The sequence below is a fragment of the Anguilla rostrata genome, chromosome 7, assembly GCF_018555375.3.
Source record: "Anguilla rostrata isolate EN2019 chromosome 7, ASM1855537v3, whole genome shotgun sequence".
NCBI classification, from domain to species: Eukaryota; Metazoa; Chordata; class Actinopteri; order Anguilliformes; family Anguillidae; genus Anguilla; species Anguilla rostrata.
The window spans coordinates 56,379,853-56,395,971 of NC_057939.1; the positions used below are offsets into that span (position 1 = coordinate 56,379,853).

The window sequence follows — 16,119 nt, forward strand, 5'->3', positions numbered from 1 at the left end:
CCACCCTCTCCACCCTCTCCATCACAGAGCCAGATCTCCACCCTCTCCATCACAGAGCCAGATCTCTGCCCTCTCCATCACAGAGCCAGATCTCCACCCTCGCCATCACAGAGCCAGATCTCTACCCCTCCATCACAGAACCAGATCTCCACCCTCTCCATCACAGAGCCAGATCTCCACCCTCTCCATCACAGAGCCAGATCTCCACCCCTCCATCACAGACCAGATCTCCACCCTCTCCATCACAGAGCCATATCTCCCCCCTCTCCATCACAGAGCCAGATCTCCACCCTCTCCATCACAGAGCCAGATCTCCACCCTCTCCATCACAGAGCCAGATCTCCACCCTCTCCATCACAGAGCCAGATCTCCACCCTCTCCATCACAGAGCCAGATCTCCACCCTCTCCATCACAGAGCCATATCTCCACCCTCTCCATCACAGAGCCAGATCTCCACCCTCTCCATCACAGAGCCAGATCTCCGCCCTCTCCACCCTCTCCATCACAGAGCACATTTCTCCTCTGTCAGAGCAGCGCTGCCCCTAATGACGGCGGAGGCCAGCTGGGACGGAGAGGGGCAGTGGGCTCAGGCATTAACATAATAATCCACCCGCGTTCCCATAGGCCCTCAGGCCACACAGCACATTAGCTAGGCCCCCTGTGAGGGTCCTTGCAGAAGCCGTCTTATGATTTGCCTGTCAACCTGTGGCTCTCACTGCCTGCAAGAAAAAAAAAACTGGTGTACAGCTCATAATAGAATGCACTTTGCTGCACGGTTCTCTGGTGTGAGGCTCAAAGCCTGTTGTATTTGTTAGATACAGTAAAAGTGTTATACTGGAGCAATTTGATTCTTGCTGCTGCTGACATCTTGTGAATAGAATGATCCCATTGGTCTGCAATGCAATGAATAATTAAAATACCTCACTAGTGCTGCTTTTGATCTAATGGTGCAAAAGGCGATTAGGTGCAATCTCCAGTGGTCATAAGAAGAAACAAGGCTTCTGGCACACAGCAGACTCCTAACTGCAAGCATGGCCAGCGTTGGCCATGTTCAGGAACACTTCTTTACCACCATTAAGAGGAACGAAATTGCACAGTATCGATTTGTTATCAGTATATTCTGCACTGAACAAGTTTTTTACAGGGTGGCGGAGTGGCAGGGTGATGGGGTGATGGGGTAGCAGGGTGATGGGGTGATGGGGTGGCGGGGTAGCAGGGTGATGGGGTGGAGGGGTGGCAGGGTGATGGGGTAGCAGGGTGATGGGGTGGAGGGGTGCAGGTGATGGGGTGACAAGGCGGCAGGCATCACAGCCCATGGGGAGCCCGTCCTAATTGGCGGAGAGGGCAGCTTCTGTGCCCGCCCGGCTGGAGCTCTCCCAGGACCCCCCACGCCACACGCCAATTACCGCCAATTGTGTGGCGGCTGGCTGAGATGTGGACAGCAGTCCAGCAGGAATACGTGCGCGAGAGACGGCCGGCGGAACTAAATCGTTACCGCTGGAAACCGCGCGGAGAGAGCCTTCCTGCCACGCCCCGAAACACCAACCACGGGTCCATCTCCGCTCGCAACGGCTCGGGGGCCCTCCGACCTTTCCACCTTTCGACCTTTTGACCTTTCGACCGCGTCTCTGCGACTCCATGTGGGGGCGCAAAAGCAGGAGCAGCGAAAAGCTACAAATGAGCTTTTTTTCAGAATTCAGGCTTTTTCCCACTTTAAGCTTCACTTAGCACAAGTCTACACCCACAGGTCTGTAACAGAAGCACAAGTCTACACCCACAGGTCTGTAACAGAAGCACAAGTCTACACCCACAGGTCTGTAACAGAAGCACAAGTCTACACCCACAGGTCTGTAACAGAAGCACAAGTCAGTACTGAGTGGGATTCCCGAGGGCATTTTCCATTCTGCTGCCCTTGTCAAACACATTCAGATCAAGGGTCACTGCTACTGCATGAAACAGGAATGTCAACATTAGCCTGTACAGGTGCAAGAGCAGTTCTGTATAATCCCCCATTTTTACCATTGGACCAGTACTGTGCTCTAGCCACTATTTTGCTCAGAAAAGGCCCTTCCTGTACATTAAGTCACTGGATTGTAATTACATAAAGTGCCAGATGACCAAGTAGGACAAGTTCTTCCACACAGCCAAGGCCAAAACATTATTTAAAAGGTATATTATTATACTATTATTAGTATTTTAACAGTCACACAACAGTCCTTGCATATGTATTTTTTGATGAAGCTAAATGAACTTCAAATTTAAAAGAATCGTACAAATTCAAAGTCAGTATCTATTCATTTGATTTTTCCCAAAATTTGACATGCCGAATGATTGCATAGTTACCATGGCCCTAGGATTAAGCACAACAAAAAAATTATGGGTAACAAGAATAATATTTAAGAAAAATTTCTACACAGTATCGGTTTCTACCACTCCAATCCGAGCATACTGCCAGCTTGTAACATCTAGTAAAAGATCCATTCAAACAACAATAATAAAATATAAAAAATAAAACATTGCATGATTTTACATTAATAACAATCTTGACATTAATTTCAGTACCGATGCATCAGTAGCGTTACCACAACATTCAAAGTGTCATTCATCACCTATAACAGTGTGTGGGCGCACAACAGGCAAGAACATAACGCATTTATAAGGATGGCTCCACTAAAGGTTTTCACTGCTACAAGCTTCAGACGGAGAAAAACACACGATACGAGTGAGTCACCCTGAGTCACTCTGAGTCAACACACTGGAGATGAAAGCCTCCTTTCAGTGGAGGGTTTGGCTCAACACGCACCTCTTCTTGTTTGCTCAGGAAAATGTTGAGGCATTGTAAAGTAATAAACAACTTTAAAAGAGAGGCCCAGCGATCAGCCGGTGATGCAGCAGACTTCCTGTTATCAGCTCTCGCATTTCTGCAGCAGGCTGCAAATCCTGCAGCCCGTTTACGCCCAGAGAAGGAGTTCATTAGAAATACAAATTCTCCCAGATCGTTATTAATGGGAATTGTAGAATAAGCAATACATATTTTGTGCCCGTAAGTAATTCTCAGGTACCTTTGATCTTGGGCCCCAGCGGATGCCGCAGAGGCTTCTGGGAGTGTGCCAGAACCAGACATCTGGCTACTTTGTTATCATTGGCTGATCCGCTCCCAGGAGGCCACTCTTGTGACACCAGGCAGAGTGTGTCCTGGCAGGGAGAATTATCAGCACATTTTGAGTGGATTAGAGTTCCAAAGCGGTCCTCAAATCTCTACAGGGGGCTGGGGCACTGTCTTCCATCAGAGCTCCTGGGCTTCTTAAACAGGCTGATTTCAGATACGCACCAACGACACATTCACACTGCTCTGGAGCCAGATACACACCGATGACACACTCACACTGCTCTGGAGCCAGATACACACTCATGACACACTCACACTGCTCTGGAGTCAGATACACACCCACGACACACTCACACTGCTCTGCAGCTAGATACACACTCATGACACACTCACACTGCTCTGGAGCCAGATACACACCGACGACACACTCACACTGCTCTGGAGCCAGATACACACCCACGACACACTCACACTGCTTTGGAGCTCCACTTTACACACATACTGGAATTAAGAGCTTTCTAAATAAAACACCCATGTGTGCAACAATCAACATTTTATAAAAGGTTTGGACAGACATGACGCTTTCCCCTCACCATCAAATAATGTCGTACTTCAAAGGAGAATCAATCACGCACACGCACAGCATGTCCACAGCATCAAACAAACAAGGCGCTGCATTCTGGGTCTGTGGGGTCTTCCTGTACAATTTACTCTAGAACCCTTCGGTCTAAAATCAGCTGACTAGTGCAATGCTTGCACATCTAAATAAAAACAGTTCAGTTTAAAATAAAAACGAGTCACAGTGAAGACAGAATTGCTGCAGCGAATTCAATCTCTACTGAAGTGACAGAAATCAAGAAAAAAAATCTACAAACAGGTGAAAAGTCACTCAGAGATTCACATGTAAAACAACCAATTAGCCTTTGTCTAAATCAACAGCACTAACACTGCTCGTGCTATCTGTTCTGGCTAACTCCTTGCAGATTCCCCAAATTCTATGGGTGTATATGCTGTTAAAGAGCTACCATAGCTGCCTGCATGAAAGCTTCTTAAAAACACTCCAATTTCCATCTTTCCATCTTCCTCAGACTCACAACTTATTTCTGTATGTAAAGGTGGCGAAACCCGTCATTAGAATGTCAGAATGTCAGCAGTTCTAATTCTGAACGTCTGTACGCAGGTGAACGAAGCAAGTGAACTGATTATTAAAGCAGGAACAATAAGCACCACAGTGAGCAGGTGAAGTAGCTGAGATACAGAAACACGTCCCCCTTCATCAGCACTGAACACAGGGCCTTGGAAATGTTCTAGAGGCCGAAGTGCTGGATTTCACATCTCTGTTCATCCCAGCCCAGCGAGATGATGGGAGGGGGGGGCACACCTGCGTACGGTTCCCTCCTGGGGAGGGACAGGGGGCCGGACGGGGACTAGCGCATTGTTACCCTGCTCCCAGTTACACTGGAAAGCGTTTGAAGATGGCTCTCGTCCCGGGCCGTGTCGCTGTGGCCCTGTCCCACCCTCAGAATCCTCCCTTTGATCACGCAGACGTGTTTGTGTCAATAGCCACGTTAGGCGGTATAAATTATGAAGCGCTACACACAGGCTCGACACGCAGGATTCCTGCAAGGGCTCCGTGACACCGTGATCAAATGAAATTAATTTTAAATTCATGGGTTGGACAAACACAGAACCAGCAGCTCCACTCCAACGGGAGCACATCTGCTCTCAGCGCTAGACGAAGAAGACGCCACATACACAGTATTCCAGGGAAGAAAACCGAGTTTCCTCTCCCGTGTTCATAAAAGGAGAAGTATTCATCACTCACGCTTTACAGAATGTACTGTACAAAGTGCACAGAAAATCATGCACCAATAAATCACTTCAATTACTGCCGTACGTGAGATTTACAATAATACAGGAAGCATCCTGCAGGAAAGATTCAATTATAAATTGAATTTGTTTTTGGATGTCACTTTATATCTGAAAAGGAACCATACCCATATTTCAACACCACATCAATGCTTTGAAATTTTTTTTAAAAAAATGTTCTCCCCAATTTGTAGTGACACTGCACAACAAGAGTACAGACACAGCTTTCCTGACAACAACTGACCAGCGATCAATTTTTCGTGCTAATGCTGATGCTAATACTGATATAACTCTGATGCTAATACTGATGGAATGCTGATGCTAACACTGATGGAACTCTGATGCTAATGCTGATGCTAACTCTGATGCTAATGCTGATGCTAACACTGATATAACTCTGATGCTAATGCTGATGGAATGCTTTTGCTAACGCTGATGGAACTCCGATGCTAACTCTGATGCTAATGCTGACGCTGATGGAACGCTGATGGAACGCTAATGCGGATGCTAACTCTGATGCTAACGCTGATGGAACGCTGATGCTAACTTTGATGGAAGTCTAATACGGGCTAATTCGGCTCATGCAGATCGCAGCTTACCTCATTTCCTCCTGCAGCTTTGGTCAAAATGACGGCTGATGATACAGGTGGGGGCATACAGCCAACCGTCTGTAACCTGGGAAACGGAAAACCATGAGAACGGTGCTGGTGACATCATAAAGCCATCAGCAGCTAATCAAAACCCTGAGAACAATTATGACATCAGGTAGCCAAACACAATGATAAGCACAAGACTAGTAAGAAGTCCTTTTGTCAGAGGGAAGTGCTACACATTGATTATTTTTGTGAATGTGTATGAACATTATATCTTAACCCTGACATGTCATAAAATACTTAACAAGAAGGCTTTAGAGCAACAAGGCTGATCTGCACAAAACTAATGAAGATTTCATTCATTTTTTTGTATCAATACATAGACTACATGTCCAAAAGTATGGAGACACCTGACCGCCAACATCTCATCCAAGATTATGGGCATTAATATGGAGCTGCTCCAGTCTTTGCTGCTATAACAACCTCTGCTCTTCTGGGAAGGCTTTATACTGGATGTTGGAGCATTGCAGCAGGGATTTTCTTCCATTCCATTTGCCAGAAGAGCATTAGTGAGGTCAGGCACTGATTGGGCGATTAGGTATGGCTTGCAGTTGGCTTTCCAATTGACCATAAGGTGTTGGATGGGGTTGAGGTCAGGGCTCTGTGCAGGCCAGTCAAGTTCTTCCACACTGTTCTCAACAAAACCATTTCTCTATGGGCCTCGCTGTGTGCCCGGGGGCATTGTTATGCTGAAACAGGAAAGGGCCTCTCCCAAACTGTTGGGAAAGCACAGAATCGACTAGAATTTCATTGTATGCTGTAGCATTAAGATGTGCCTTCACTGGAACCAAGGGGCCAAGCCCAAACCATGAGAAACAGCCCCAGACAAAGGGGTGTCCAGATACTTTTGGTCATACAGCGTAACTACATAAGTGCTCTTTAAACTTCCCTGCTGAAAGTATCTGCCAAATAAATAGCTATGTAATAAAATATTAAAACATGATTTATCAGCATAATCGTCGATTAACTGTGATTGCTAGTAAAGACAAAGCAAACATTAAAGATTAAATGTAGTATTTATGAAGACATGCCCCGTGGAGCAGTCAGGTGAAATTGAGCACCCAATAAGACTGACTGAGACCTGCATGTTTTTTTAACCACAGGTCAGAAAAAGAACAGATGATAATACCAGTACCTGGAGTAGAGCATCTCGTTTCGTTTTGAAAGGAAGAGAGTATAGCAGCATATAAATGCACAGAGAGCATGTGGCATAAGTGACAGGGACAAACGCACATCCTGCAAGCTAATCGCATATTTTAAGAGAAACGAGACCCTCACATGTCCATAAGAACACTAACCCCTCTGTCTATACGGGGGAATTAAGGGCAGTGGGCCTCTGTGAAAACAGATATCCCCACAAAATCCAGGAAATCAACACTAACACGCAAATCCAAAACACACAGGCACACTATTCCGTATTTATCCGTCCCAGTGGAAAGGATAGTCCACCAGTGACTAGCATTTTTGGAATATTTCATTTCAAAATCAATAACCAAACTGCATTTCATAAATAATGTATGTGCCATTAATATATCTCCCCACATACGGACCGCACAACAGTTTTACTCTGCTTTTAGTGAATTTGCTCATATGCAGTATTTGACAGCATGACGACTAATTTTAAAAATCTGAAAACAGAAGAGATGCCAGGTTCACGCTTTTCAAGAACAGCAGAGTGCATCAAGCAGATGTCATTTCTGCAGTGGCAAAGTTCCCGTGTCATCATTACCAGTGTACCTACCCTCTTAACAGCCACTGATTAATGGAGGTTAAGGCAAGAAGCTTCAGGATGACCCATATTGCAACTGGGAAGAAGGCGAGCGTGAAAAACTGCACAAAGAGATGGAGTTTCACGTGCATTAAAGCGCTGGTCAGCTCCTGCAAAACAGACACAGGCCTGACATCACTGTGCAGTTACTGTCATGTGCTGTGAGTACAGTCATCTTCAACACCATATCACCTACATCCAGACTCGACTTAACGTTATCATCTGTTTTATATCTAATCCAGCTAAAACTATTGACATAGCAGCACCATGTGAAACAAACAATAATCAAAGTAATCAGAAAAGTCTCCCCTTCTTCATAACCCTGCCACAGGATTTAAAGGCTTATAAATATAAAGGTTTTATTAAACAGGTTGTGAACTCCAAAAACTCCAAAACACATTATGAAGTGGATGGTACTGCAAGGACATGCATGTTCTTTCAGGCAAAAATATGTTTAAACAAAACTAACTTGCTGGGGGGAATGGTTTTAAGGGATAAATTCATCCGGTTAACTCTGGGCTTTTGGTGATATTGCAAAATCACCCACATTCTGATCATATTCGGGCACATTCTATTCTATGATCTCCCATTTCTAAAAATCTATGTCTTGCCCATGATATTATGCCATTTGAAATGGGTACTAACTGGACATGTCCTCAACAATAAATGTGGGCATTTTCAATATTTCTATCATAGAAATTCTATTACAGAAGGCACTGCAAACAGGTCTCACAGAGGTGAAATGCCCTGTCAACAAATACATTTCACTCCTGAATACAAAAATGTCAATTCCACAGTTTAAAACACAACGCATATGTGGACAAAATTGATTTTATTTTTTTACCAGCTATGTGACCATGAAATTTATATGATCCACAGTTGGTTTTTTATATAGAGGAATGTGAAATCAGTATAACTGACCAAACTATGTACAAAAAATGGAGAACAGGAGTACCAATAACCAGTAAGTAAATGTAGAACCACTGACATAATAATCCACGGTATTCCATACAGTATGACTGTGTGCAAGTACTCATGCTTGCTTAGAGAGAGGATGTGTAAATGACATGAACAGATCATTCGCCGTACCTCCGTCTTTAATGATATCCCACTGTTAAAGAATATAGCAGACACTGCAATATATGTGATGGTGATCTCCGGCTTCAATGGACCTAAGTGAAGAAGAGAGTAGAAGCATTGGCACTGAGTAAGCGCGCACGTGTAAAGCAGAACAATCAGTATAAAAGTTCAACGGAATTCGTTGCTCGCAATAATTTTTGTGCCATCTCCGTATCGTTTCATGGATAATGTTACCGTTATGCCAAGGCCGAGCTGCATTGGCTAATTAATTTACCAATGTTAGTATACATAATTAAGCCATTCCGAATATTAACATGTCATGCTACATCAGAGTAGTGTTATTGTTGCAATGTCCGAAGTTACCATTTTATTGTCTCAGGTTATACGGATACCAGTATGTACGGTAAGTAGCTATCGTACGTCATTAACAAGCTAGCATGCTGTAAGGATTAGCCTATGGCTTGACCTAAGGCAGGGGGGGGAGAAATTGGCCCCCGGAAGCAGTAAAACCAGTTCCCAATCTACGGAATGTGGCTCCCAACCCCCGGTCCTGCTGGCCTTTTGTACATATGCAAACATTATTTTCGCTCGCGCGACCAATGCTGGGAGAGGTGGGTACAAACCGCAGTTAAGCGGTACAAACCATATGGTACAGACCTGCACAGCACGGAAGTGATGGCGATTTCCCGTGCAACGTGTCACTAAAAGCGTGTTGTTTACATAGAATGCGCTGTCTTGCATTACTGAATTTCTTTTTAAACAACAGACATGATGAAGCTACAATTTTTTGGCGAGACAGTTATGATGTTTTAATAGGTATGCAGCTAGCAAGCCAACCCAAAAAGTAGCTAGCAAACTGATATACATTGCATTGGGATAGGATATTAGCTAGTTAGCAAGATATATTTCTGGATAGTGTTGATGGCATCACCATTTGCAAACAGCACTTCGCAACAATGAAATTAAATGGCTGTCAATTTGTATTTAATTTGAAATCAAATGACATTTCTCCTCAACAAAAGTGTCAATACTTTTCATCACAATAATTCGCATGACTATTAAACGAGCAAGCTTTAATGAAGTTGCTGTAAAATGTCATCTTGCTAGTGCACGCTACCAAACAATTTAAGGTGCTTTCACTGTGACTAAGTAAATGCGTTTAGATAAAGCTGAAGAGTTTTCAAGCAAGCTTGCTTGATATCACTACCAGAAACTTGCGCTTTGCTGGGTGGTTTTTATACAGTTATTGGCTTTGGAGTGATGATGAAATAATGTTGCCTAGATAAATGCTCAGTTAGGTGGCACTACCTAGCTACAATGAATAGCACGCTAATTTGCTGTCTTGCTTGTTTTTCCATACCAAATGTCAAACTACAACAAAATACTACATAAAAAAGACATTAGCAAGTTATAGCTAGCTACTCGTTTGAACTCACCCCCTTTCACTCCAACTGAAGGTTCTAGTTTCGCAAAGGTGATAACAAGCACAATCCCGATGATAAACCATTCCTTCCGTATCCTGTCAAAAAGTGCCATACTGTATTCACGAAAATAATCGAACTGTCACCGCCCGCTCCCAGCCAGCCGAGGAACACGTTGGATACAGTACATTACTTGTGGGGAAAAACGGTCTGAAAGCGTTCAGTTATTTCCTCACTGAGCGGCGCCATTGTTATTGTAAATCTTATACTAAGCGCGCACACACTGTCACTTTTAGTTCCAATAGACTTTCTTGAAAGAGAGATTATTCATTTTTGTATTCATTTACTTGAATATGTCGGCTATATGTGTTTTGATAAAACGTGCTGAGTTGGGAAAATGCTTAATGTTTGTAACGGTCCTTTCTTGCAAATATGCTAATGTCAAATGGAACATATAGTTCGTGGTTTACGGTATTAGGTGTAACAAACTACAAAGCTACTGAGAACTACGTTCTGTGTACACTACCGTACTCCATTCTCGTGGTTATGGGTAGTAAATCGTATGAAGTTGCTGTTCGTAGCCAGTGGTATATTTGAGGTAATCTACTTTTATGTCAAATTGTGTGTGTAAATCATTTTATTTTAACGGCAATCTGTACAGCAGCAGGAAACACACATTAGGCCTACACACAAATGGGGTAGTGCAGAAAGTTACCTGTAGCTGTCACTGATTGAAACTCACTTTCCTATCAAGTTATCTGATATAATTCCCACTTGAGATACTGAAATAAACCAACCAGGTAAATCCAATTTTTATCTGCGAAAATACTACATCTCAATATTTCGCGTTATATGCTTTTGATTCAGCCTGAGGATTAATAACACCATAAATAATGGACATCAGTGTTGTGTATTTGGTATGTATTTCATTAATAGAACATAGTCAAACAATGCTTTCCATTTTAGACATCCTTTGTATTTGACACATTGTCTTAAATGGGATAATAGAATACCATGTTGGCCTTTAGGCGTTTCTGCGTTCTGCTTGGTCATTCATTGATTGTTGATGTTGAAAGGTCTTGGTGTATTCAGTGTAAAACTCAGAGTGGAGTGCCATATATGTAATATTTGCTTTATTCTTTTCTGTTTGGTATTTTGATTGCTCAGCTCTTCTCAACCACCATCAAAATAATCAGTCTTTTCTGGACAGACCCTATACAGTACTGCTGGACCCTATACAGTACTGCTCAGAGATGGGGAAAGTGCTGGGGTCAGAAAGTAAAAGTCCTGCCGTGTTTTTCTTCCACCCATGAACTCAGCCAGCTGATTTCACAAATTAGTTCTACCCACTGGCTGACAAATTGTGCTAATTTGCAAATCCAGGTGATTGGAACAAAATGTTCAGGTGTATGTTTACTATCTGAACCTGGATTTTCCACCTCAGGCTGCTTTTCTGACAAAGCAAATGATAATGAGTCTAACCTGGATTGTGTTAATAAGTTTAAGGAAAAAATTATGAAAGAAAACAAACATGTTAGAACAACCTAAATAGGAGCCAATTGATTTACCCCTGTCTTTCATTTGGTCAAAATAAAAAATACCTCTTTTAATGCAATTGTTTGCAATGTAGCACAATAACAACATGGGAATTTTAGTCTTCATAGAATGCAAAGCTATTTTAGACATTATATGGCTTAAGTGTGTGACTCTTAATACTCTTAATTACTTAGTCCCTCTAAACAGGAAAAGCACTCAATTAAGAAAAATGATGGGATTGTGATTTTGGTTGGAACGAAAACCAGCGTACACAGAGCAGTCCCAGGGCCGAGTTTGGGAACCAGTGATTTAGACAAACACCAGACTCATAATTCTGCACAGGTATTCAGTATCGCAAAGGTCAAAGGTCACAGAGTAGAACGGAAATGTACGGAACTCACACTGGTTCCTCGAGGACTCAGAGTTTGGGTGAAATAACAGCTGACAGACTGTGTGTGTGATTTCTGCCTTACAGCGAAGTGAACGTTTCCGAAAGGTTTTTTTTTTTTCATCTTAAATCATCAGTAGAGAAGGCAATTTGAGGGCAGCGCTGATTCCTGGCCTGAGCTTTATTTGACTTGCTGACAGGTGCACTGGGTCGTGCTATATTGATTTTGAGGACCTAGAGGTATATGACATCATTATAAGGATTGACCTTATCATCTATTGCCCTGCAACTCGTGAGTGTCTGTCTGTCTCTCTGAAGCCAAAGCCTCACTGAAGGACGCCGCCAGGTATGTCATTTTGATGTCAATGTTCATTTTTTTATTGACTGACCACATATTTTTCTTCATTTTTTTATTTTCTAACCAGCTGCTGCTGTTCAACAGGCTGCATAATAAAACAAAAAAAATCCACAGAAACTTGTCTGTGAGCAAAGTCATGTTATGATAGACGTTTCCAGGACATACACAGCGACAGCAATTAACACAAACTCCCTCAGGAGTGGAGTCCATGTCTGCTGTCCCTGCTTGTCATTGTAAAAATGTTTTTTCATTTTTTGCTAATACGTTTAGGAATACTGGAAAAGTGAACATCTCCATTGAAATAAAAATAGTCTGCACAGTAAAAACTCTAACGGTGTTAATTCAACACTAACAGATGACATTTGGTGCCAATGATGTTAGTGTTGAATTAACACTGGACAGGACTATGCTTAATCCATGTCTGGGAAACCAGTCCTAGATGAATATATGAATATATTAAATCAAATATATGTAACATCCTTGAATATGTTAAACCATTACCTGATAAAAGCCTATCCCAGTTTGCATTGGGCAAGCGGCAGGAATATACCTTGGACAGTTCTCCAGTCCATCGCAGGGCTGTAAAAATAGCAAATGTTACAAACGCAGTAAAAGATGCTTAACTGCCCTTGTGGATGCCTTATTTTTTTCATTAAAAATCAGCCGTATGGAAGGTCTTTATAGCGGCTGGATGGCTGGAGTGACCAGATGCTTTCATCCTGTAGGAGGGGAAGTGTTTATCCAGTTTAGCGCTGCCTGTGCTTAAAAACATTTATACAATCCTCTTCAGCTCGATCTGTGAATGGACCAGAGAATATGGAGCGCACTGTTCTCTGATTGTGAGAAACGTGATATTTATCACTGGTCAGCTGGTACTAACTGCAGTAACTCTCAAAACAAAGACAATACCATGAGCTCAGCCTCATGGGCAATTCACTGACCTTGCTAACTAAACCATTCTCTTAAAAAGTTAATATTTTGAAATATTGTTATATTACAAAAATATAATATTAAAAATAAAATGCTAATCCAAAATATCTATCTCATGTGTTGCTATGCAACACTTCATCACCGACATGGTAATTCTGCTGTGAGCTGAAGGTACAAACATATGGCAAACGACTCAACTTCATTATCAAGCAGACAATGAAACCACAATGTGATCTTCAGCATTTGCTCTGTGAAGCTTCATTTCATTTCCGTGGCATGAAATGGTTCTGTTTGTTTCTTTAGGGGCCAGTTTGAGTGTGATATTGTTCTTTGGTGATTACGTGTCTTTTCTCCACAGCTGTATCCTTTTCTGATAACACTACATTAATGACACACAGAAATACATGTTTAAACACTGTTTATCAAAAGTATTACTACCCAGACAGTTATTTTTAATCATTATTTTACTGTTAGTTTTATAAATCAGTTATTCCCAAACTGTGGGTTGTGGCACGTAAGGTTGAAAAAATAATTTGCTTACACTTACACAACAGAATGGCACACTAGTGAAATCAAACCCTGCATAAATTACATGCACAGCAATAGTTACATTGCACATTTATTTTTACTTATGTTGAAAAAATTTGGTTTTGTAGGCCATGAGTGAGACTGCGTTTTGAGAATGACCAACGTGTTGCTAATTAAATACGCTGTGGTCCTGAAAGTTTTGGGACCACTCTTCTTAATTAAGCCCATCTAATCCAGACCAATGACAGGGTATGTGCTAATGAGCAAACTCCAAGCACATCCGAATATTGCAAATGTAATAACGAGGTCTAAATTTTATTTTTGGTGGGTTAACATATGACTGGAATTGTGCTGAAATTGCAATTTACGGGCTTCTGAGCGGGTCAGATGATTTATATGTCTTAAGATTTACTTTCAATGTGTTTCGTTGCGAATAAAAAATTCATCCACCGATTTGGATTCGGGGCGATATAAATGATTTCGTTTAAGTTTCATCATAAATCAGTCTTCCGATATATGAAGAGACACTCGTTGCCCCTTGATGTTTCCTAAGAGGGTGCGCGCCGCGCTGGCTCAGTGTGCTTCTCCGGCGCGTGCTGTCTCACTTGAAAGGTAAATCTTTAAATGGACTGGGTGCTCTTGTAAAGAAATGCGTCACGCACTAATACAAACAGAGTTGGGGTATCCACGGGCTTATGCATTGTTCTTTTTTCCCCTATCCATATCTCAAAAGATGGCGATACGACTGATCACTTTAACAGGCAAAAAGTTCCTTCCTGTATAAGACATGTTCAGGTTAAGCTTGAACAGGAACGCGACATTCTGTGTGAATATATTAATTTAACATTCGTTCAGCCGAGTGTCATGTTGTTTCAACAGACTTTTGGCTGCGTCGAATGCAAGTATAACCTACTATAAAAAAGTGCCCATCCCTGGCTACCAACACAATCTAGGGGTAATTATTAATTTTCAGACTGTTTAGACTTATAAGCCTACTTGACATTTGCCAACGTATGGTGCAATATGTAAGAAGAATTGAATGTGGTTAGTTTATATATAATTAAATAGACGGTCTCCAAACTAGAGTAATTCTAAATAAACCTTGAAATGAAATTAGTGTTAAATGAACAATAGTCACATATTGTTATTAGAACATTTCAGAATTACGTGACATTTGAAAAAAAAAAATGTTGATGGAAAAAAGAAAACGATACGCTGCCATGGTCAGTTACTTGTGGAAGAAGAAATCTTCAAATGAACACATTTAAATAAAAAGCCTGTCCTCGCCACTTTACTGCAGCGGAGCTTTGATTTAATCGCGCAAGATGTGCTTCCGCCACAAATGTAACTGTTATTACAGACCGTAACTTCCACACGGACCGCGTTTGCGCCAACAGCCCGAGTCTAAACCCAAGCCCCGCGAAATACATAAAATCTCAGCTGCGGTTTTGACTCCAGATTTTATTGATACACAGAATTCATGCTCATCACCGGTTTAATATCAAAACGTATTTTATCCACAAGTGAAATTGGTCAACAGTTCATATCAATTAGCCCCTCTAAATGCTTCCATATTAAACAAATTAGACGACTCTTGTTAATTGAAATATGATAAAAGGTTTTTAATTATATAACTGACGAATTACCTTAATTACTGTGATGATATGGTAATAGCCCGCTGCGACAAGTGTAGGATTGTATTGAGTTTGCAATCAAATCCTAAAGACTTTAAAGGAATCCAGTCTCCTCTGTGATTGATACAGCAGCTCACAGATAAGACCTTTTCAGAGTGACATTTCCTTTGTAAAACACACCGAACGTCGCCCCAGATTGCTTATCTCTGCGTTCTATTTTCTACACTCAGGAAAATGAATACATTCATCAATGTTAATTAGGCATTTGAATAAGATAAGGTGTAGCAGATTATATATTGAGAAACTGTGTTTCACGAGCCTAAATGAAATTTCAATCTAATAATCCCTCCCTGGCCAGGGCATAATTTACTTAGAGATGTTATTCCACTTCTTCAAAAGCTCAGCTCGTGCCATAATTAAATGACAGTCAAGCTTTTAACTTTGATTTATTTCATTATGGAGATGGAGGGAAATGAAGCGCGTGGTGCTTATTTCTATATCTCGATCGAAGAGATTCTTCGATGCCCTTTATTTGTCATTTTCTGTACCACGTGTTGCTTTTACGTGACTTGTGTGCATTTACCTAAAACATGAACAAACACGTTTCTTTAGATCATGGTTAATCGGACTGGTCCCGCGTTGTTGATCTTTTTTTTTCATTAACAGGTGAAACTTAATCGAAGCCTACACACAGTGCTAATTTAAACTGTGTGAATACTATGCCGTCTCGAGGTCTGCCCATGCGCAAAGCCCCCAAAGATGTTGTGCCTAATGAAGAATAATAAGAGAGATAGGGAGAGAGGGAGGGAGAGAGAGAGAAAGAGAGAGAGAGAGAGAGAGAGAG

The 16,119-nt window shown here is 41.9% G+C and overlaps 1 protein-coding gene across 1 annotated transcript in view; it reads right to left on the reverse strand.

Moving 5' to 3' along the window:
- slc10a7 (solute carrier family 10 member 7) overlaps positions 1-10,162 on the reverse strand; it is a 64,468-nt gene extending 54,306 nt beyond the window's left edge. Inside the window, 4 exon segments of the mRNA XM_064345352.1 lie at positions 5,579-5,654; positions 7,374-7,510; positions 8,490-8,572; positions 9,917-10,162. Coding sequence (XP_064201422.1) covers positions 5,579-5,654; positions 7,374-7,510; positions 8,490-8,572; positions 9,917-10,016 — 396 coding nt within the window. The 5' untranslated portion in view covers positions 10,017-10,162.
- Between the last annotated feature and the right edge of the window lie 5,957 nt (positions 10,163-16,119).